Source organism: Culicoides brevitarsis, chromosome 1, assembly GCF_036172545.1.
Source record: "Culicoides brevitarsis isolate CSIRO-B50_1 chromosome 1, AGI_CSIRO_Cbre_v1, whole genome shotgun sequence".
In the NCBI taxonomy this organism is placed as follows: Eukaryota; Metazoa; Arthropoda; class Insecta; order Diptera; family Ceratopogonidae; genus Culicoides; species Culicoides brevitarsis.
This window is the reverse complement of record NC_087085.1, coordinates 23662003-23682360: the sequence shown is the minus strand read 5'-3', so window position 1 is coordinate 23682360 and position 20358 is coordinate 23662003. Positions and strand designations below refer to the sequence as shown.

Here is a 20358-nt window from a genome sequence, read left to right as displayed (position 1 = left end):
TTAATGGTCTCTTCAATCATTCTGGAAACATTTAATTTAACATGCATGTCAGCATGATTTACCAAGGTATCATTGTTCATTAAACGATTATTTTTTTCATTGTTTACAGAAAATGACCTGTTATAATCGTAAATGTTCAAACTGTCATCCTTTATATTGGAAAAGTTGTGTACAGTAGTTTTCAATAAACTCATAACTGGCGGAAGAGCTATTTCAGTGTCATTTTTTATATCAGCAAGAGTTTCGTCACAGACTAAAAAAGAATTATTAGTATTGAGAGCTTGATTTTCATCGATATTAAATCCATAATCTTTGGATACTTGACGCAAAATATTATTACAAATATCAAATGGACTAGGCTCTAAAAGTTTTGCTCCCATGATGGATGCATATGTGGAAGAATACCAAACTTTTAAAATGTCTCCCAATTCCAAATCTTGTATTGCTGCATAGTAAATCTCATAGTTTTCTTGATAGCAACATAAGTTTTGTTCGTTCGAGTATTTGGCTAAAATTATTAGGTATATATTTATTCATATTAAATATATATATAATTTTTTAAATAATACCTGGCGAAACGTGTACCATCCAATTGCAGAATGAATCGTCAGTCGTATCTAAATAAATGTTTCTACCAGTGAAAAGATCTTGAATATCATAAGTTTCCTCGTTATTATATTGGTGTGTTGGAAAAATAATGAGTGGGAATTTTGTTTCTTTGGTCGGAAAAAATGTTGCTGGTGCAAGTAATGGGCCAAATCGAGTTCCTTTAGCAAACTTTTGTGAGGTTATAACGCATGTTCCTTCAGTTTCACTGTTCATTATTATTAATCCTTTTGGAATTGAAGACCTTGAAAAAGTTTGTTGTGGAGTATCAGCCACCTCGAAAAACATGAGATACAATTTAAATTTAATAAAACAAAAAACGGTAAGACACATAGATAGATGTTAACAAATGCATCAAATTAATAATTTTTATTAAACTATACTTATTTAACTTAAGACACATTTAATTTTTGAGTGCCAAAATTATTTTTTTTTTCCTAAAAAGGGCAAAATACTTACATATGTGCCTTGTCTAAGTATCGGACAATTACCAGTAAAATGAGATGCACCACATAAATTACAAACTGTATGAACAAAATGAATAAAAAAAATATCACAGAATTTTTATAATTAAAATTTTAATTATATGGTATATGATATATGGTTATAATATTTTTGTACAAAGTTATTCATTAAAAGTCATCGAAGGATTCATACCTGTTTCAACAACTTGAACATTATTTAGAATTGACAAAGCGTCAAAGCAAACTTGAGAATGTAATTCACTCATTTTTGATTATTAAAAAACACAACTATTTCTTTCGACATTTTAAAGTAGTATCTATCATCAATGATGCCAGCTTTCTGAAGTAATTTAAGAGTGATTCTTTACTTATTTTTGAACAGATATTCGTGTTACCCGATTTATTTTTAAACATAATCATAGATGTATTGGATCGAATGAAAAATAAAAGAAAATTTATTTTTAAACTCATACAATTTTCATACACGAATTTCTTTACATTTTTGCTGTTTCAAAAAGCTTAAATAAAATATCCTAAATATTTATCATATTTCCATTTATAAATTTTATCAATCAAAATGCTGATAGTAAGTTTTTTTAAAAAAAAGGTAGTATTTTGATAAATTATTATTATTTTTTGTTCATAAACTTGATATTGCAATTCATTTAAAAATACATTTCATTTAATCATGCCTTTTCGTGTTATTTACAAAGCCATATTTTTTGTACATAAAGAGAGAATAAAACTATAAACTTGTTTATTAGGGAACCTCATTTAGTTTATTTATTTTAATTCCCCTACCTAAAGTACATTTTTTGCATCAAAATCATTAATCCAGCACTTAGAATTGCAGCAATGGGAACTAAAAACAAATAATAAGATATTAAATGAATCATTGACAATAAAGTAAGAAAAATAAATACTTACTTGTTACTATCCATGCATACACAATGTTTCTGAAAAGACTCCAATCAACTCCTCTTGCCTCACTTGACAGATTATTTTTTTGAGACAAACTTGATGAGTATCCAACAAAAACTACAGATCCAACTTTACAATGTGTAGTAGATATAGGTAGTCCAAGTTTACTAGCTAGTAATACAGTTAATGCAGCTCCAATTTCAATTGTGAAACCACTAAAGTACAGGTGTGTAATAGATATAATAAACATATAAATACATAATACATTTGGGCAGATTTTCGAAAAAAAATGTTTCTAATGATAAGTTTTTGTTGGGGACGGGGTACATTCAAATTAAAGGTATTTCTTAAGCAATAAAATATAAAAATAAAAAATGCAACACTTAAAAGGTTTTTGAGCCATAAGAAAAAGAGTGACGCCTGATTTTCGATATATTTGAAAAATCTGCCCATTTATGTTTAAATGAAAAAGTTCTTACGTTGATGGTGTGATTTTTGCCAAATCGTTGCCGATTGTTTTGATAACACGCCGTCCCCATATCCATAGTCCAATAGAAATTCCAGCTCCGCCAAAAAACAAAATTAGTAATGGAGTTTCCGATGTTTGTTTGACCGAGCCGTCACTGTAAATCAGCCACAAGGCAATTAAGGGCCCGATAGCATTAGAAACGTCATTACCACCATGAGCGAAACTCCCAAATGCTGCAGTCAATATCTGTAAGAAGGAAAATAGCTTGGAAACTTCAAGTGTCTCCTCTTTTTTTTGTAGCTTATAAAGCGGTCCATCATCTTTTAATACAATCAGCGGTAATTTACTGGAATTGGTTGGTAATAACGACTGATTAAGGATGATACCATCTAGATTGACAGTAGTATTACTTTGTGAAATCTTTTCCTTTGCGTCATTAGATGATGAAATAACTTGATTCTTTCGACAAAAACTAAAAATAGAACATGGAAATTCACATACAGTGTAATTTTGAAATCATATTTAGTAAGTATTTTTAAATTTATTTACTTGGGATCTGGTGATTTTAAAGTGGTCGAATCTTCAAAATATCCTTGAATCGTACGAATGTTAGTGTTTGCATCACCATTATTAATGGTGTTTTGATACTCATCAATGTAATTAAGACTTGTAATGGTAACGTCTGTGTTATCTAAACTATGCTTTCCTAAGAGATATTCAGCTTGTTGCATAATGTTTGAATCAAACTTGTTCCTTGTTACATTGTTATTAGTATTTTCCAATATAGAACGATCTTGTTTCATTTTCAAATCTAAACATTTTGTAAGCTTATCTCCTACAGTATCAAACGATACTAACTCAGTTGTTTCTGATCTAGGTTTATTTCTTTCATCACATATTATTGAAACTGAACGTCGTCGAGGACTATTATGGCTTGATGAATCTTAAAATTAAAATGCATAAGGCCATTAAATTTAATTATTTCTCTTTATGTCGCATTTGGATTTGGATTTTTGTGAAGGGGGGGACAAAATAAAAAATTTTATCACGTGACTCAATAATTTTTTTATCAAATTTTCCATAGATAATGCGTTTTTAAAGTAAGTTAAGTTCATATCTAATAATAATGGGTGCATTCAAGATTGCTCATCGATGGACATCAATGATTTTTTCCAAAAAATTTTTCCTCGAACGCGTTCAAGTTAAATAAAATGAACTGTAGAATTTATTAAAAAACATCAAAAATCGTTAAAATAAAACATAAAAGTAAAAAATATTCATCAAAAAAACACATTTATGATGGAAAAAATATATCAGAAAAAAATCATGATGGAAGCGATGAGTGATCTTGAATGCACCCAATATAATTTTAATTTTCACTGGACATCATTATCTTTTTTCAATCAAAAAGTACTAAAAAATGTCAAAAAAAAAATTTTTTTTTTTAATTATTTTTTTCCCTGAATTTTTTCGGCAAAATCGGGGGGGGGGGGCGATATAAAGTGAAATAATTAAATTTAAAGGCCAAATATTATAATAATAATATAGTCATTATAATAATACATCATAAGGAAAGTATTTTATATTCTAATATGTGATTCCTAAATATATTAAGCATAAAAAAATATTTGAAAACATATATAAAAAAGTTAAATGTTGAAGTCTTCCACTTATAAAATAATTTTTTAGAATTTAATGCCTCATATATTAAAAAAATATAAAATAATTTAGAAAATGGCCAAACAATACTTGAATATGCTTATCTTTAGTACAAACCATCTGAGTCTCCAAAAGTAAATGTTGCTTTTCCTTTATGAATATCTTTATGAATTTTAGTCCTCTGCCAAGGTACAACTATTGCTTGAACTACTCCAGCAACTAGTAAAGCAATACTGATACTAATAATTATTGCGATATAAAAAGGTATGTTATCCATGTATAATACTAAAATAAACAAATGTTAAACAATTGCTCATAATAATAAATGAATGGTTAAATACTAACATTTTGGGCCATCATTAACTATACTAAAAACATTTATGAATACGGTAATACCATAGAATATTGGTAGAAACACCAAACCAACAGCAAATGGATTTTTAGCGTTCAAAATAAATATCTGAATCAACCAATATAAGCCGACACTAACAAAACCACTCATTACGGGAGATATGAACCAAGATGCAACAATTGTTCCTAAAATATACAATAATGAAAACATGTATTGAATACACCCGTAAAGAATACACCCGAATACACCAGTAAAATATTATACTGTGTTTACCTAGTTTATGCCATTGAAGACCATTTGTTCCTCTAGCAACTAAACTATATCCAATTGTAGAACCAACAATGCTGTGTGTTCCTATAAATATGTTTTATTAAAAACTTATACACTTGTTTGAAAAACGTTATTTTATCGTACCCGATATAGGTAGTTTTAAAAATGTTGCAACAAGCAACCAAATAGCACTGCTTCCCAAAGCTGCCAAACAACCAAGCATTAATTCTTCTTCGTGACCTTCGTAAAGGTTCACATCCAAAATTCCTTTACGCATAGTATCTGATACTTTATATCCTACCGGAGTTAAGATATGTTTATTGTTGGACATATAAAAATATGCGCGTTCATTTTTAAATCATACCAATTAAAACGGCTCCACTGACTTCGCAAATCGTAGCTAACCAACATGCTTGTCTGATTGTTAATACTCCAGATCCTACACTTGTACCTAATATAAAAATACTTATTATTTTTGTCTATATATTGATTATTTAGAATACGAACCAAATGAATTAGCAACATCATTTGCTCCGATTCCAAAGGCAAGAATAAACGCAATTACAAATCCTAGAATAACAATCCAGAGTACCTCAACCAACATTGGCTCCATCACGGCAATAACAGATGTGCGTATGATAAGTAATTTAAGGATCTTTTCAGTTTAAGTTTAAACAATACTAAAACAATATTTGATTTGGCAAAGGAAAAAGTTATTTATGTATAGTGTTGACGTTAAATTTTTAAAGACAGATATTTTTTAATTTAATAATATCCGATAAATATTTTTTTAAACGATCAACCATATTAGACCACATTTTAATGAATAAAATTTAAGTATAACAAAAACAAAAAGTCAAAAACTGAAGAGAAAGGTTGAGTTCTCGAAGTTGTTGCGGAAGACTTATCAGTTAATATTTAAACGTGTTGACACAGGTGCTAGTGATCCTTTAAATTTTCTTATATGATTTTCTGGTCAAATATAATGTAATAAAAGCCAACTCGGCACTGAAAACTGCATTACATATATTTTTAAATTATGTCCCATTTCTGAAAATGAAAAATGAATATCGATATGAGTTTTATCTGAAAAATATATTTGTTTGAAAAGGTCAGTAATAAACTAAATAAATACATTTTAGCAATAAACCATGTGCTTCCACGCGTTTATCAGCTGATACTTAAAGTTTGTTAACAATTTTTTTTTCATTAGTTCAAAATTTAAATGTATCAAATATACCTATTTAGAATTATTTAAGTTATATTGTTACAAAAATATTTTCATCGATTATTTCAGCTTGTTAAATAGCTAATTTTTATTGTATTGAACTAAATACTCTATATTCTTTTTTATTTAGTATAAAAGTTAAATATGTTTCTAGAGATAATTTATTTGTTCAACAATGATGAGTAAAATTTACGTAATTTATTTATAAACTAGTTGTAATTTTACTGCATACTTTTTTTTACCGTGTAAAATGTTTTTTTCCAGATATTTTTCACACTTCTTTTCACGTCTTTTCAAGTACTGGTACTAGAATAAATCAAATCAAAAAAGGATTCGACAATAATATTTATATCACATTAGCGTATTTTTCATCTTATTAAAAAAATGCTATTTGATCTTTTAATAAATAAAATTTGCATTAAAATTAAAAATCTTTAAGTTAAAATTAACATTTTGTATAACATTGATAAATTTAACATTTCTTAAGTAGTACATTCAAATCGTTTTAATAAGCTATGAAAAATGATCGAATAAATTAAATAAAAGGAATGCCTTTTCTTTTTACATTTTAAGAGCCACCAGATGGCATCGTTAAAATACTACATATTTTCTCAATACATTTAATTATTGGTTTTTTTTATATCACTTAAACAAAAAAAAAAAAAATATTGGTTTTATATTTATTTTTATTCGAAGCATCATTAAGTATTATAATTATTATTATGATGAAATATTAAATAATTAATGAAAGTTCTCATAGTATGAGCATCCTGTTATGCTATATTTTTCGCTGGTGTAAGTAAATAAAAAGTAGATTGACGTTCTTTTTTGGTTTTTTGTTTTTAATTTAAAATACAAAAAATAAATAAAATATTTATTTAGAACATTATGAACTCAAGGAAACGAAGTGGATCAACCTCAAAACGACCTTTTCAAAAAGTATTTTTATGTAATTTTTTGCTGTGGCAACATATTTGTTCATGTTGTAAATTATTTCAGGAAAAAGTGGTGTTTTATTATGAACAAATATTATGGAATAAAGACTCGATTGAAACCAATTCTCAGTTTTGGGAAGAATTCTTTTTACTTCAACCAAATACAGATACGCTAGAGTCAGAAATATCAAAACTAAATTTGGACAATTTAAGTATGTTGCATACGGTTTCAATTTATAAATATGTTGATTTTTTTTCTTTATTAGTTGGCGTAAAAGACAATATTCGTCTCCTTTTTTCGGAATGTATAAATATGTTAAATAGTGGTATTTTTTAATTAATCATAAATTTAATATGAATGAGTATTAAGTAGTAATATTTTTTAGATAACACAAAACGAATAATAAATTCGCTACAAACTCTTTGTGTCCTTGTTTTGACAATTTTTAAAAAAACAGCAGCAACTTTAGACTGTGATTTTCAGATCATTAACATTTTAATGAACTCAGAAACAAACATGAAAAAATTAATTATTTCTTGCAATTATTTACTGACAAGCAATTTTGCTGATGCTCCGAAGAGTTTATGTTTAAAATTGATGTTAGCTTTGGTGACTGGTACAGATATCATAAATAAAAATGTTTTGTTGGAATACGTCATGATAAACAATTTATTTGAATCAATCATTCTTTTGTTAAGTGATCCTATAAGCCGAGTAGAAATGGGCCACGATGCTGTTATACTTTTGACCCTTATCGTGAATTATAGAAAAAATGAAGGACCGAATCCTTACGTTTTTCAGCTATCTCTTCTGGCAGATGAACAAGCCTTAAACGGTTATGGATATGTCATTTCAAATTCATTAATTGAATTTTGTCATCAATATTCACTACCTTTAACAGATATGCAAACAATATCGTGGTTTTCATCATTATCTAACATTGTGGGTAATATGTTTGTAAGTGATGAGGGACAATCACAACAGATTCGAGCAAATAACGCCTTACTTTTAGCTTTATATGAAGCAGTTCATCTGAATAGAAACTTCATTACAACACTTGCTCATACTCAAACCGATACGAGTTCTCCACCTTCACCATCGAATACTCTGAATTCCGGAATGAATCCAAGCATGTCAATTTCTACTCCACAATTCATAGATTCAACTAAATACCCAACAAATTTATTCGTTGCAGTATTCCAATACTGTTCTATTGTAATGCAAGATCATAAAAGTGAATCTAGTATAATAAACTTGAAGTTAGCTTTTATCTTGTTAATTTGCATCTCAGAAGACACATTTGCAAATTCCATGATGCATGACAGTAATTTAACATTCAAAGTATTCCTTCATCGTGCACATATGCGACATCGAAAGCTCTCAGATCGGTCGTTTATGCCACAACCATTGACCAATACTTTGTTAGATTTATTGGTTGAGTTTATGGTAACTCACATGATGAAAAAATTTCCTATGGAACTCTATTTATATGCTATTGGTATAATTCACCGTCTCTTATGTTATCAAAAAAGATGTAGAGTAAGGCTATCGTATCCATGGAAAGAATTATGGACTTCTTTAATAGGATTACTAAAATTTGTTGTTTGTCAAGAGCCAACACTCATTAAAAAATATAATATTTTTAATTTGGCCCTACAGGTAACAAAAGTTATATTTATTATTTTTTTCTTATTTTCTTTAATTGTTTTTTTTTTATAGATAGTTAACATCTTCAATTTTTTTATTACATATGGTGACACTTTTCTTGCTACAACAAATAGCTATGATGAGCTATACTATGAATTGAATAGGGAGGAAAAAGTGTTTAGTGAACTACACGCAATGGGTATGACCACATTTGAAAAATACTCACAGAAAAAATAAATAGCACACTCAATTCTTTTATTTTTACAGTTCTTCGATATACATCAATGTATGATTGTGAATATAAAGAAGACGTCATTAAATTACTTAATGCGTTGGTAAATATTCTTGCCATCACAAAACACTTCCAGATTAAAATTAAAGAATGGTTAGCCATTGAATGCATATCCACTCCAACTGAAAGTCAAATTCTTGACATTGTAAGGAAAAATTACGACCTCACGTTAAAACTTCAAGACTCGCTTGATCACTATGATCGATATTCAGAGAGCCCGGTTCATCAATATTTTTTTAATGATATTGTCAAAGAAGTGATTCAGGATACACGTAAACATCTATGGAATTCAATTAAAAATCCACTTTTTCAAACATCGGATAGTGTTTTAACTTGATCAATAAAAATAGTTTAGTTTGCCATTTAACTATGTTTTTTTTTTTAAATCCATAATAAGGCCGCTCAGTATGATGGTAACACAACGTAATATAATCATGGTAAAAGAAAATATGATGGTAAAAGAACAACTTAAATAAACAACGAAAATTAATGTTTCAAATGCATAAAATAATAAAAATTAATTTCTTTCATAAATATCACGTTTCTCATTTTTATTTCGAGTAAATATTTACTTTTATGTTACTTTTATTTTATAATAAAATTTTTGTTTTTCACAGGAGGGATAAATAGGGTAGATTTTCGTTTTCAGAACTATTTTCTTAATGAAAAATCGTAATATTGTCCAATATTATTTTCTATGATATTGTTAATAAACTAGAATTTTTACCTATTAGTATTTTCCAAATATTATTTTGGAAAAGTAAATATCTCTAAAAAATTTTAAATTTTTTTGGTCGTAAAAAATTGTTTCTTGTTTTTTTACTCAAAATGTTCATAAATTACCTTTAATTAGTTTCAAATGTCAAAATTCTTTAGAAACAACTAAAACCTCGCTGAAATCAGTCATTCAATTTGAAATAGTATTTCAAAATCTATTAAGGGTATTAGTTTGCTTCCACCGCGGTCTCAATAGAGTCCTATTGTGAAAAATCTATTTATAAATATATAAGTAACTTCTAGGTAATACAGGGATTCCATGGAATTTTATAATTTTTCAAACGGGGTTTTTTGAACTTTTGAATACGCTATTATTTATTCAGAAAACTATTTAAATTTATCATAAATCGAAGAGATTTCTTCAAATTTCCTTGTTGAATATAATTTTTTTAATAAGTATTAATTAATTAATTTCGTAATTAATTCGTAATTTTTCGAATGAAAAAAATTTGGGTACAGGAGTAACGATATTGAGGATATTATTACAAAAGAGGTAGGTAATAAATATTGGGTGCATTCAAGGTCACTCATCGCTTCCATCATGATTTTTACCGCATTTCAATTTTTTTGAAAAAAATGCGGTATTGTGCTCGTGATGTCGTCCGTCCGTCTGTGTGGTGTGCCACTATAACTTTGTTTGAATTAGCAGGATTTGAATTACAATTCTTTTCAAATGACAGATTTGACAGCATATTTAAAAAAAATATCCGTTGGAAATTTAAATGAGTGTTCATCCTTTGGAAAATGTTGTCGATAAAAATTAGTGGAAAACTCGGAAAATTCATGGAAAACCGGAAAATCTTGAAAAATTTCAAAATTTTAAAATGTTCAGGGGAGTCTCGTGAGTAACATGAAAAGTGAAAATTGATGAAAATTTTCCGGAAAACTCGGAAAATTCATGGAAAATCATGGAATTGAACACATTGAAATGCGGTCAAGTCATTCGTTTTATACACGAATGTAATTCATTCTCGTTTTCTGATATATTTTTTCCATCATAATTGAATTTTTTGCAGAATATTTTTGACTTTAATCACATATTTTTACGATTTTCGATGTTTCCCGATGATTTTATTTGTATTTTATGTATTTTATTTAACTTGAACGCGTTCGATGAAAAAAATGTTGGAAAAAAACAACGATGTCCATTCATCAATGATGAGCATTCTTAAATGCACCCATTCAGTTACAAAGATCTTCTAAATGTACAGTTAAGAAAATATGGCCTCGTCTTGTTTCTTTTTATTTGTGTGGGTTTCAAACGCGAAAATAATATTATAATATAATACATAACTAATGGCATAAAACTATATAGCAAACTTTTGTACCACTTTTCAAACTCTCAAAATATGAATTTTTGTGTTTGAAAGCTCATATTTTTCGTGGGTGTCAAACGCTGAAATCCCTGAATACAGGTTGAAGGAAATGCGAAACAAGATAAATTTTTGGAACACCCTTGACATCTTTAATTAAAAATATTTTTAAAAAATGTTGAAATTTTTTTTAAAGTAAGTATGAAAGAGACCAAAAATCAGATTTAATAAACAAAAAAAAAATAAAAATAATAATATCTCCCAGTATAGCAATGTCTATATTTAATTATTTAAATAAATTTAAATTTAAATATAAATAAACAAATGAATTAATATTTATTTATAACTTTCAACAAGAAATGTTTACTAGGGCGAAAAATAAATTTTTTTTTAACCAATGCATAAGGAGAAGTATCTATTTAAAAATAAAAATATTAAAGTATTATCCTTTTTGATAAAATACAAATGGAATTGTCTAGAACAAACACTTGCAAGTAATTTAGTTATTTAATACATTGTTTGTGTAAAAAAAACATTATTAAAATAATGATCTTTTAGGTTTTTATTTGCACAGACAAAAAATTTTGAAGAGCAATTACGAAACATGTGCAGTTTAAATGAATTGTTTGCGGAAGACATTCAATTGAAACGAAAATCGTTGATAGAACTATGTCAGAAGCTGATGTTTTGTTTTTCTGATGATTTTGAACTTAAAAAAAAAGCTCGTGACATCATTTGGCGTAAAGGATATTATGACATAATTTGTCTGACGAAAAGATTTATAGCCAACAAAAAAACGAATGATGATGAAATATTGACTTTTGTTGAGACACTCATTTTTGAAGGCATATCTTTGTTCAAAAAAATGATTTCAAATTTTGAAACTGGCCTAAAAGATATTATCGATGAAAAGTTGATAGATGATTTGCAATTGAAAAACAGCAATTTGTCCAATGAAAGGACGGAATTCGGAGAAACTATAGATATAAAAGAAAAAATAATATATGCAAATTTAATATCCATAGGAGATTTGCATAGATACCTAAAAGACTTACATTTAGCTCCAGATATAGCAACCGACGATAAGATAGCTGTATACTATCTACAAGCCTTTAAGTTCAATCCATTTAATGGTATGGCTCATAATCAATTAGGAACTTTATACAGGGGGAAAAATCACGAAATTGATTCTCTGTATCACTACATTTATGCATTGTCATGCAAAGATCCTTTTTATTTAAGTGAAAAAAATTTAAACAACATTTTTTATCTCAATTCAAAGTATCTTGAATTAAATATTGACTCAAACATTAAGTATATTTATGCTCGGTTCATACTTTTAATCGATATTTTATTTTACGATAAAGTTGTTGACAATTTTACACATTTATGTCATTCATTTTTAATTGATATGAAAAAAAAATTAAACGATATTGATTCTGAGATTTTATTCAAAATGACTTCAATTTTCTTTTTATGTCTTTATAAACTAATGAAAATTAGTTCAAAAAAAGTACATAGCATAAACGCCTTGTTGGTAGCATTCACTTCTGATTTGTTAGATCATTGTAACTCGTCTGTAGATACATATGTTTCTGAGAATCAAAAACGAAATAATTTGTTTTACTTGAGCTACAACAATGTTTATGATGCAATGAAAGAAAAGATTGATTCCAGAGATGAAGAATGTGAAGTAACCAAAGAAAAAAAGATTTTTAAAACTATATCTCGTCGACGACCTGTTATGAAAAATGAATTATATATAGATCATTCAGATATAGAAGAACATCATAAATGCTATAATAATTCTAGCACAGATGAATGCTCAAGCTTTGGATCATATGATTCACATGATTCAATGAAAAGCTTTGGAGACACAGATATTATTATTTTAAAGGAAGAATTAATTTACCCTATTAATGATGGAAGTCATTCAGTTGAGATTTCAAAAAACAAAAAAGAAACGGAAAGTTGTCAAAATTCGTTACAGTTGCCAAAGCGTCGAAATTCACATTACAAAGTGGATCCTAATTTGATAATAGAATATTCTGCAAAAGAGAAAAGTTTGAAGCCTTTAAAGATTATTTTCGATTGGATGATACTTAATCCGGATATTTTAACTAATTGTCATCAGACAAATCCAGAGCTAATATATAAAATAATGCGTTTAGTCAATTTTTTAAACATTGATATTTTCTCAGATGAGGTATTTTTTGATCGTTCCTTCATTTGCCATCCCGATTTGCGTTTTGAATTGCAAAATTTATTCGACATTAGAAAGCAATTTCCTTTGGATGAAGACCAGCAGTTTAAACGTTTTGGTTTATTTGAAAAATTGCAGAATAGTATTGATTGGAAATTACCATTAAAACTTCAGTTAACCTATAATGAAATGGTTTTATTACGAATAGTTAAAATAGTAGATTTTGGTTTTCACTTATGTGATAATACTGCATTCAATTATTTTTTTTGTTCTAAAAAACGTATATTCACACAAATGATTGTGAAAAATAAGATATATAAAAAAACAAGAAAAGAAACAAATAAAAGAAATGAAACTGCATCACACTCAAAACCTTTAAAAGATATCAAAGACAAAAAAACTAAAAATGAAAAATTGGCAACTCTTTGGTTAAATAATGAAGTTTGTAGTTTAGAGGACAAGGTAAAATAATTTTTTTGCTTTTTAAATTTTTTAAATGTTCTATTTTCTGAAATTTTTTCTGGTTTTTCAGATAAAAATGGAAAAGAATAGCGATCATACTTTGACTCCGTATGTTGTAATTGATACAAAAGCTATAACAATGTTTACATCAATAGTGAAATATTTATTGAAGACAAAGCAGTTCGTTATATTAGTCCCTTTAATTGTTATATCAGAGCTAGATGGATTAAAAAAACGAAATGAGAAAGTTCGAAACATAATAAAATGGATAGAGCAACAATTCTTAAAAGGAAGTCGTTTTTTAAGGCCTCAAAAACAAAATGAATGTTTAGAATTAGATAAGATTAAAAAAAACATGATAAATGACTCAGGTAATTTTTATAAGTTTAATTACTAGTTGTAATTTATTGTAATTTAATGTTTAAATCAATCTTCAGAAACTTTTTATCATATTGTCAGTTTTTGTAATTACGTGGTTGCAAATAATACAAAGGAAGATCCCTATATTATCACGTTTCTAACAGGGGAAGAAATCAATAGTGAATTTCAAAGGATGTTAGGCGAAATACCTGTCTTACATGAACAAATTAATAATTTTTATTTAAAATTAAAAAATAAGTAAATAAACGATTGAACATATTTACTAGTGTTTTTTTTTTCATTTATGTTTATTTATGATTTTTATAAATACATGAACGATCCCATCTCTCAGCCCAAAGCATATTATATTTCTATCTATCAGGAACATAAGTCATAATTAAACAAGTTTGTTCATCAACCATTATATACCTAAGAAAATAGAGTTCACATCATTTTATTGTCTAAAATAAGTAATTAGTGAATTTTATTTTAAATGTCTGAGCCTCAGTCATCCTTGTTGTTGAAAAAACAGTTAGCAGGTAATGAACGAAATAATAAATTTTATATTCGCCATTTTTTATTAATAACCAATGCATCAAACCAAATTATTAAAAGTAATAATGCAATAAATAAGTATAGTTTAGAATGAAACATATAGTTTAAGAACATGAAATTCCAGAGAGTTAATATTTTAATGTATGTTTAATGGATTTTGTTTTAACTTTCATAATTAACCGTAGAGTAAGCAAAATCATCTACAAAGCACGTTTATATGTAAAGTTGAGTTCATTTCCCTGAATACAATATACACATATTGTTAGAACTGCACGAGTAATTTCTCATCGCGACAAATCAATATTTGAAAGATAAATTTGAATAATAATAATAAGAACAATAAAAATAAAAGTTTTATTTCTGTAAAAAAAATGTAAATAATAATATATTTTAATTTATATTTATATTTAGAGCTAAATAAAAACCCTGTTGAAGGATTTTCGGCTGGCCTAATTGATGATAATGATATATTTAGATGGGAAGTACTTATTATTGGCCCCCCTGATACATTATAGTAAGTTTTAAAGAATTTTATAATAATACTAATTGAATTCATTAAATATAAAAATTTTATAGTGAAGGAGGGTTTTTTAAGGCACATTTGTACTTCCCTAAAGAATATCCTTTAAGACCACCCAGGATGAAATTTGTTACTGAAATTTGGCATCCGAATATAGATAGAAACGGTGATGTCTGCATAAGTATATTACATGAGCCAGGAGATGATAAATGGGGATATGAAAAGGCATCTGAACGTTGGTTGCCTGTGCATACGGTTGAAACGATACTTATATCCGTTATATCAATGTTAGCAGATCCAAACGATGAGTCTCCAGCAAATGTAGATGCAGCAAAAGAATGGCGAGAATCGTATCCTGATTTTAAACGTAAAGTAGCTCGTTGTGTTCGCAAGAGTCAAGAAGAATGCTCGTAGGAAATTGAATAATCTAACAAATCGAATTAATATTTTTGCATTCTCTATCTTCCGATTGTGGGTAACATCTTAACTTAACTATGTAAAAGGCGTCTTCTTAAAAAATAAAAGAGCTACATCTTATACAAGTGATATGTAGTAGTAAACACAGAAAATGGCAATTCAAGTTCAAGAAAAATAAATATGAGATTGTGAAACAAAATTTAATAAATAATCTTTTATCCTAAACCGATTAAAATTAACAATGGATTTTTTAAATAAAACAATTTTAATTCACTTAAGCGATGTATATTATCAGGTATGTCGAGAATAAAAATATGTTTAACCTGTTCGTATTAATATTATATATTTATTTATGTATATGTTTTTAATTATATAAATAAAATGACAAAACTTCCATACTAACAATTTAATTATCAATTTAAAACAAAAAAAAAAATATTCAGTTAGGCCAAAACAATAAAACTAAATGTTTCAGGTTTCCTCCCAAATTCACTTTTATATAATTTCCGTCAAAATCTACCTGACACAAGATTAAAAAGAAAACCCCCATGGTCATTTGAAAAACAAAACTTTAACCCGACAATAGAATGGATTACCGAATGGGAAAAATACGACATTATAAATAAAAGCTTAATAAGCGATCCAAATAAAAAACTTGCAGGATTTGACCTCAATCGTGAATCTTGGGTAAAATTGAACCGTGTCAGAAGTAATCATGGAAGATGTAAATATCTTTTAAATAAATGGGGAATGGCAGATAATGGAAATTGCGAATGCGGAAGAGTACAAACAATGGATCATTTAATTTTTGAATGTTCATTAACTTGCTTTAACGGGACAAAACTAGAACTTCACAACATCTCCGAAGAAGCCTTACTATGGTTGGCAAACCCAAATTTAAAATTTTAAATTTCATTTGAAAAAAATTTGAAAATAAAGTCATACGATAATAATAATCCCACCTAATTTTTTCTGAAAATCATAGGTGGGATATCAAGTATCGAGTATCTAAAATGTAAGAAAAAATTCAAATTTTAGTACATTTTTGACCTAAATTCTTATGAAAATGTTCAAAATTTCTGTTAAAATCAGTTGAAAATTAGAATATTTCATAGATTTTCAAATTTTTGTGAAAAATGATCAATTTTGTAAAGAAAAATATTCATCCCTCCTAATTTTCAAAATTTATGTTCAAAAACATGTAAGCTTCTTGACAATTATAGAGAAAAGTGAACGTTTTTACACTAAAAGATACTCGATACTCGATATACATCCTACCTAATGTTCAGAAGGTCTATGAAACGTGAAACATTTGAGTATCTTGTTTTGGCCTTACTAAATAAATTCAGAAGATTTTTTTTATTTCTATGTAAGCAGGTACGATGCAAGCTTTAATTTAATTTCACAATAGAAATTAATAGTTTCGTTTATTACAGTGAAACTAATATATTGGAAACTAGGTACTTTAGATTTTTTAGAGTTTTTTTTTTTATTTTATCAATATCTATATTTCTAGCTTTTCTGCAAGCTTTAGGAAATTATATGACAAAAAATTTATACTGATTCGTTTGTTGCCATTGGCCAAACATTTTTATATTTTTTCGTGCAATAGTAAAATGATTATTTGTCTACTTGTGCCACTTTTTGGTGTATTTAGACGCCTCATCGTTCATAAAGATGACTAAAAGTTTACTGTTATAACTAACATCCTATCAATTACCATCATACAGGAATGTTTAAAAAATAATAAAATCAACAAAATGTTATTTAAGCACAATCAAGCATGTTATTGAGAAAAAAAAACTCAAAGGTTTCCAAGTTTTTCCAGAAGCGTGTTTACGTTTATTTATGTATTTGGAATATATTAATCAGTTAAGGAAAGTTATTTTTAATGTTGTCAAAGTTTCCAATCTCATCAACAGGAGGCAAACTGTCTGTTACATGTGATTGACTGAAAAAAAATAATTTGCTACTGATACCATGACAAAATCAAATTAATTTTAAATAAATATACCGTTCAAGTGTTCTGTAACTTCCTGGAGCAGAATTACTTCTTCCAGAACGCACAAACTTTTCTTTTTTATTGGTGCAAACGTGTTGAACTGGTTTATTTGTAGCCAAAAACGGATTTTGAAATGAATGCTTCTTTAACATTGTTTTTATTAATATTAATGTGTCTAATTTTGGAATGCTGCTAACAGCATTATTCAACTCTTCCTCATTAATTTCTATTAAACGACAATTTTCCTCTTCAGAAGGAAACGGACAAGAATAATTTGAAGTTGCCCATGGATGTTTCTAAAAAGTAAAAAATTTATTTAAAAAAAAGCAATTTAAACAATTTAAACAAAAATATATTACTTTTATCTGTGGTAGAGTAATTCTATGTGTTGGATCTTTGATTAACATTTCAGTTATCAAACTTTTTAAATCATTAGATATTTTTGGTTTCGGTGGAAACTGAATATTTTCGCTCTTTATTTTTTCATACACTTCTATAACAGATGATGCTGAATATGGCACATTTCCATATACTAATGAAAAAAGTGTAGCACCTAATGACCATACATCAGCAGCTTTTCCACAATATAAATGCTGAAAGTATATAAGATAAAAATATTTTATTTGTTTTACATTTTATTGAAAAGTGTATGTGGCTTGATTTTGCGCTTGGAACCCAGAAACTTTGGAAAACTTTTCTAAGGTTCGTGAAATGTCTCAGAAACATGATAAAAACATCAAAAATGTACATAAAATGTTTGAAACATTCATGAAATGGAAAAAACGGATATTAAATGAATGCTTAACAACTTTTATCTTTTAAATTTAATAATTTATCTTTTTTTAGATATTTTTTTTATATCAGCCTAAACAGTAAATTTAAATCATAAAATGTCAAAAAACGTCAATAAAATTCAATTTTTAATTTAATTTTTATTTTCCCCCTGAATTTTTTCGACAAATTAGGAGGGAGGGTGACAAAAAAATTTTTACCGTTATTTATTTTTTTTTTAAATACATTTTTTAAAACGTTTTAGAATAATATATCCTAAATTCTGATTCATTTTTCGAAAATTTAAAGCGATACATTTATTTTAAAAAAAAAGTAGGTACGTAAGTATACACATTTAACATTACCTGGCCACCAACTAAAGTTTCTGGTGCTCTAAAAGCTGGGGTTCCTGCCGTTGATCCATTGTCTATTGATGCATCATCGCCAATAAACTCATTACAAACACCCAGATCAGCGACTTTTACTCTTCCACATTCAGCTAATAATAAATTTGCTGGTTTTAAATCACCATGAATAATACGTTGATAATGCACTGGAAAGACTTTATTATGTTTTACAAATACCACTTAATCGTTCATTTTTACCTACAATATTCAACTCCAAGGATAACGTCTCTAAAAACGGACCATGCTTTGTTTTCTGATAAAGGCATATCCGTTGGAATTGATAACACTTCGCCTTTATTTAATAGCTCAAACACGAGATACAATGCATCTTCCAAAGGATCATCAAGAACTTCTATTAGTTTCACAACATTTGGATGGTCTAACTAATAAAATGTAAGCATTATAAATTGAAAAAGTATATGATAAATACTCTTATTTATTATTTTCTTACTTTTTTTAAAACAGCAATCTCTCTATAAACACGTTCCAAAGGAGATATTCCTTTTTTACCTTTTGGTCCGCGACCTAGCAAACCAGCCTTTTTCAATAATTTGCGCTTAGATAAAATTTTCATCGCATAATGTGTAGAATCTTCTTCAGAGTAAGCTAGTTTAACAAGGCCATATGAACCCTGACAAAAAAATATGTATCATAAAATAGGTTCTTTTCCTTCAGTGCCTTTTACAGTCCTTTTTTTATAAATAAGTTTTACCTGTCCTATTTCGTCCATCAATTTATATTGATTAAGAAATAAAAAACTTCCATTTTGTTCGATTGAAATTCTTCGAGACTCTCGTAATGGAGCTTTTCTACGACCGCCTCTTGGACTACCGTATGGACTAAAATTCAGAGATGGGTATATTGGACGAGAGTGCTCACTGGATTGTAATCTTGGGATATCGCCTTTTATTTCCATTATTTTATTATTAACTACCAACTCGCATTCTTTATGACTAACGTCGCATGCTTCAGATTGATCTTCAGTTCTATCTAATGATTGGGTTTTTGCTAAAGTTTTCATATGAGGAGGCATTGAGGTTAAACAGGTTGTTTTACAATTATCACATTTTGTTTTTAAGGAATCATCAATATTAAAAGTGGTGTTTTCATTTTTAGTTAGCGATAATTCGATATCGTTTATTCGTTGCATGCTGTTTATTTATTGTAATGCAATTATAAATATATGTTCTAAGAATTAATAGTCAAATAGTAATTTTAAATTATTGAAATTATCAATTTGCAAATAATTGTTTTTGTTCTTTTTATATGTATTTGTAATTTTATATTTATTTATATTTTTTTCTTTTGTTGATTACTTTCTTTAATTTTAAAAACACTAACTAAATTTCAAAATATCCAAATGCAAACGCAACAAGAAAACAACTGTCTAATATTAAAAGTTTTTTTTTATCTGAAATATAAACTTTTCCTTTTTGTAAAAAACAAAGCTTCAAAGTTAACTTTAATAATTTCTATTGTTTGTAATTCATTAATGTATTTAGGTATATTTTTATATTTATGATAATAAAATATACATTAAGGGTATTCAAATAATGTCTCAAATAAAAATAAACATTTGGCTTAATGAGTTCAAACTGTTTCAGGATATTTTTGAATTGATATTAATTTTTTCGTTAATTAGCTATTAATTTTTAAAATATACATTGAATCAATTAAATATTTAATTTAAAAAGCAAATAAAATATGATACATAAACAATTAGTTTA

The 20358-nt window shown here is 27.4% G+C and overlaps 6 protein-coding genes across 10 annotated transcripts; 3 read left to right on the top strand and 3 right to left on the bottom strand.

Moving 5' to 3' along the window:
* Positions 1–12: 12 nt before the first annotated feature.
* On the bottom strand, positions 13–1684 carry LOC134837477 (PR domain zinc finger protein 15-like). Its single transcript, XM_063852854.1, has 6 exons — positions 1264–1684; positions 1066–1130; positions 570–882; positions 341–508; positions 63–253; positions 13–21 (listed from the first exon to the last, which is right to left on the bottom strand). Exons 1-6 carry the CDS (start codon positions 1334–1336, stop codon positions 13–15), a joined length of 819 nt encoding a protein of 272 aa, XP_063708924.1. The 5' UTR covers positions 1337–1684.
* A 139-nt stretch (positions 1685–1823) lies between these two features.
* Positions 1824–6350, bottom strand: LOC134827949 (sodium-dependent phosphate transporter 2). Of its 3 annotated transcripts, none has more exons than XM_063840981.1 (11): positions 6212–6350; positions 5249–5791; positions 5106–5192; positions 4886–5038; positions 4745–4825; positions 4465–4656; positions 4237–4404; positions 3010–3403; positions 2471–2932; positions 1998–2206; positions 1824–1932 (listed from the first exon to the last, which is right to left on the bottom strand). In XM_063840981.1, exons 2-11 carry the CDS (start codon positions 5352–5354, stop codon positions 1868–1870), a joined length of 1917 nt encoding a protein of 638 aa, XP_063697051.1. In that variant the 5' UTR covers positions 5355–5791; positions 6212–6350; the 3' UTR covers positions 1824–1867. The 3 variants fall into 3 exon arrangements, with proteins under 3 accessions (XP_063697051.1, XP_063696969.1, XP_063697130.1); XM_063840899.1 differs by having other exon boundaries at positions 6202–6338; XM_063841060.1 differs by lacking the exon at positions 6212–6350 and adding an exon at positions 5982–6154.
* Positions 6351–6661: 311 nt separating this feature from the next.
* On the top strand, positions 6662–9200 carry LOC134837325 (armadillo-like helical domain-containing protein 3). 2 transcript variants are annotated; one of them, XM_063852699.1, is made up of 7 exons: positions 6662–6764; positions 6852–6908; positions 6969–7116; positions 7171–7230; positions 7291–8564; positions 8625–8751; positions 8820–9200. In XM_063852699.1, the coding sequence occupies exons 2-7, from the start codon at positions 6858–6860 to the stop codon at positions 9179–9181; spliced, it is 2022 nt and encodes a 673-aa protein (XP_063708769.1). In that variant the 5' UTR covers positions 6662–6764; positions 6852–6857; the 3' UTR covers positions 9182–9200. The 2 variants fall into 2 exon arrangements, with proteins under 2 accessions (XP_063708769.1, XP_063708777.1); XM_063852707.1 differs by having other exon boundaries at positions 6761–6779.
* A 2105-nt stretch (positions 9201–11305) lies between these two features.
* Positions 11306–14257, top strand: LOC134827879 (uncharacterized). Its single transcript, XM_063840782.1, has 4 exons — positions 11306–11428; positions 11493–13599; positions 13670–13970; positions 14037–14257. Exons 1-4 carry the CDS (start codon positions 11400–11402, stop codon positions 14219–14221), a joined length of 2622 nt encoding a protein of 873 aa, XP_063696852.1. The 5' UTR covers positions 11306–11399; the 3' UTR covers positions 14222–14257.
* Positions 14258–14328: 71 nt separating this feature from the next.
* Positions 14329–15650, top strand: LOC134828528 (ubiquitin-conjugating enzyme E2 G1). Its single transcript, XM_063841542.1, has 3 exons — positions 14329–14498; positions 14926–15028; positions 15091–15650. Exons 1-3 carry the CDS (start codon positions 14453–14455, stop codon positions 15446–15448), a joined length of 507 nt encoding a protein of 168 aa, XP_063697612.1. The 5' UTR covers positions 14329–14452; the 3' UTR covers positions 15449–15650.
* A 1619-nt stretch (positions 15651–17269) lies between these two features.
* LOC134828237 (calcium/calmodulin-dependent protein kinase kinase 2) lies at positions 17270–19939 on the bottom strand. 2 transcript variants are annotated; one of them, XM_063841262.1, is made up of 7 exons: positions 19344–19939; positions 19083–19262; positions 18834–19014; positions 18590–18786; positions 17813–18046; positions 17466–17749; positions 17270–17402 (listed from the first exon to the last, which is right to left on the bottom strand). In XM_063841262.1, the coding sequence occupies exons 1-7, from the start codon at positions 19779–19781 to the stop codon at positions 17324–17326; spliced, it is 1593 nt and encodes a 530-aa protein (XP_063697332.1). In that variant the 5' UTR covers positions 19782–19939; the 3' UTR covers positions 17270–17323. The 2 variants fall into 2 exon arrangements, with proteins under 2 accessions (XP_063697332.1, XP_063697384.1); XM_063841314.1 differs by having other exon boundaries at positions 18590–18777; positions 19344–19937.
* Between the last annotated feature and the right edge of the window lie 419 nt (positions 19940–20358).

Excerpts from the sequence above, each read along its gene's own strand:
- LOC134837477 (XM_063852854.1), bottom strand. The coding sequence starts at position 1,336 with ATGAGTGAATTACATTCTCAAGTTTGCTTTGACGCTTTGTCAATTCTA. Across the intron at positions 883-1,065 it reads TACTTAGACAAGGCACATAT|GTGGCTGATACTCCACAACA; the intron begins GTAAGTATTTTG and ends ATGTTTTTCGAG. Across the intron at positions 509-569 it reads GATGGTACACGTTTCGCCAG|CCAAATACTCGAACGAACAA; the intron begins GTATTATTTAAA and ends TAATAATTTTAG.
- LOC134827949 (XM_063840981.1), bottom strand. The coding sequence starts at position 5,354 with ATGGAGCCAATGTTGGTTGAGGTACTCTGGATTGTTATTCTAGGATTT. Across the intron at positions 4,826-4,885 it reads TTTAAAACTACCTATATCGG|GAACACACAGCATTGTTGGT; the intron begins GTACGATAAAAT and ends ACATATTTATAG. Across the intron at positions 4,405-4,464 it reads AGTTAATGATGGCCCAAAAT|TATTATACATGGATAACATA; the intron begins GTTAGTATTTAA and ends TGTTTATTTTAG.
- LOC134837325 (XM_063852699.1), top strand. The coding sequence starts at position 6,858 with ATGAACTCAAGGAAACGAAGTGGATCAACCTCAAAACGACCTTTTCAA. Across the intron at positions 7,117-7,170 it reads ACTAAATTTGGACAATTTAA|TTGGCGTAAAAGACAATATT; the intron begins GTATGTTGCATA and ends TTTCTTTATTAG. Across the intron at positions 8,565-8,624 it reads TTTTTAATTTGGCCCTACAG|ATAGTTAACATCTTCAATTT; the intron begins GTAACAAAAGTT and ends TTTTTTTTATAG.
- LOC134827879 (XM_063840782.1), top strand. The coding sequence starts at position 11,400 with ATGGAATTGTCTAGAACAAACACTTGCAA. Across the intron at positions 11,429-11,492 it reads TCTAGAACAAACACTTGCAA|GTTTTTATTTGCACAGACAA; the intron begins GTAATTTAGTTA and ends ATGATCTTTTAG. Across the intron at positions 13,971-14,036 it reads AAACATGATAAATGACTCAG|AAACTTTTTATCATATTGTC; the intron begins GTAATTTTTATA and ends ATCAATCTTCAG.
- LOC134828528 (XM_063841542.1), top strand. The coding sequence starts at position 14,453 with ATGTCTGAGCCTCAGTCATCCTTGTTGTTGAAAAAACAGTTAGCAG. Across the intron at positions 14,499-14,925 it reads GTTGAAAAAACAGTTAGCAG|AGCTAAATAAAAACCCTGTT; the intron begins GTAATGAACGAA and ends ATTTATATTTAG. Across the intron at positions 15,029-15,090 it reads GGCCCCCCTGATACATTATA|TGAAGGAGGGTTTTTTAAGG; the intron begins GTAAGTTTTAAA and ends AAAATTTTATAG.
- LOC134828237 (XM_063841262.1), bottom strand. The coding sequence starts at position 19,781 with ATGCAACGAATAAACGATATCGAATTATCGCTAACTAAAAATGAAAAC. Across the intron at positions 19,015-19,082 it reads AGATTGCTGTTTTAAAAAAA|TTAGACCATCCAAATGTTGT; the intron begins GTAAGAAAATAA and ends ACATTTTATTAG. Across the intron at positions 17,750-17,812 it reads TTACTCTACCACAGATAAAA|AAACATCCATGGGCAACTTC; the intron begins GTAATATATTTT and ends TTTACTTTTTAG.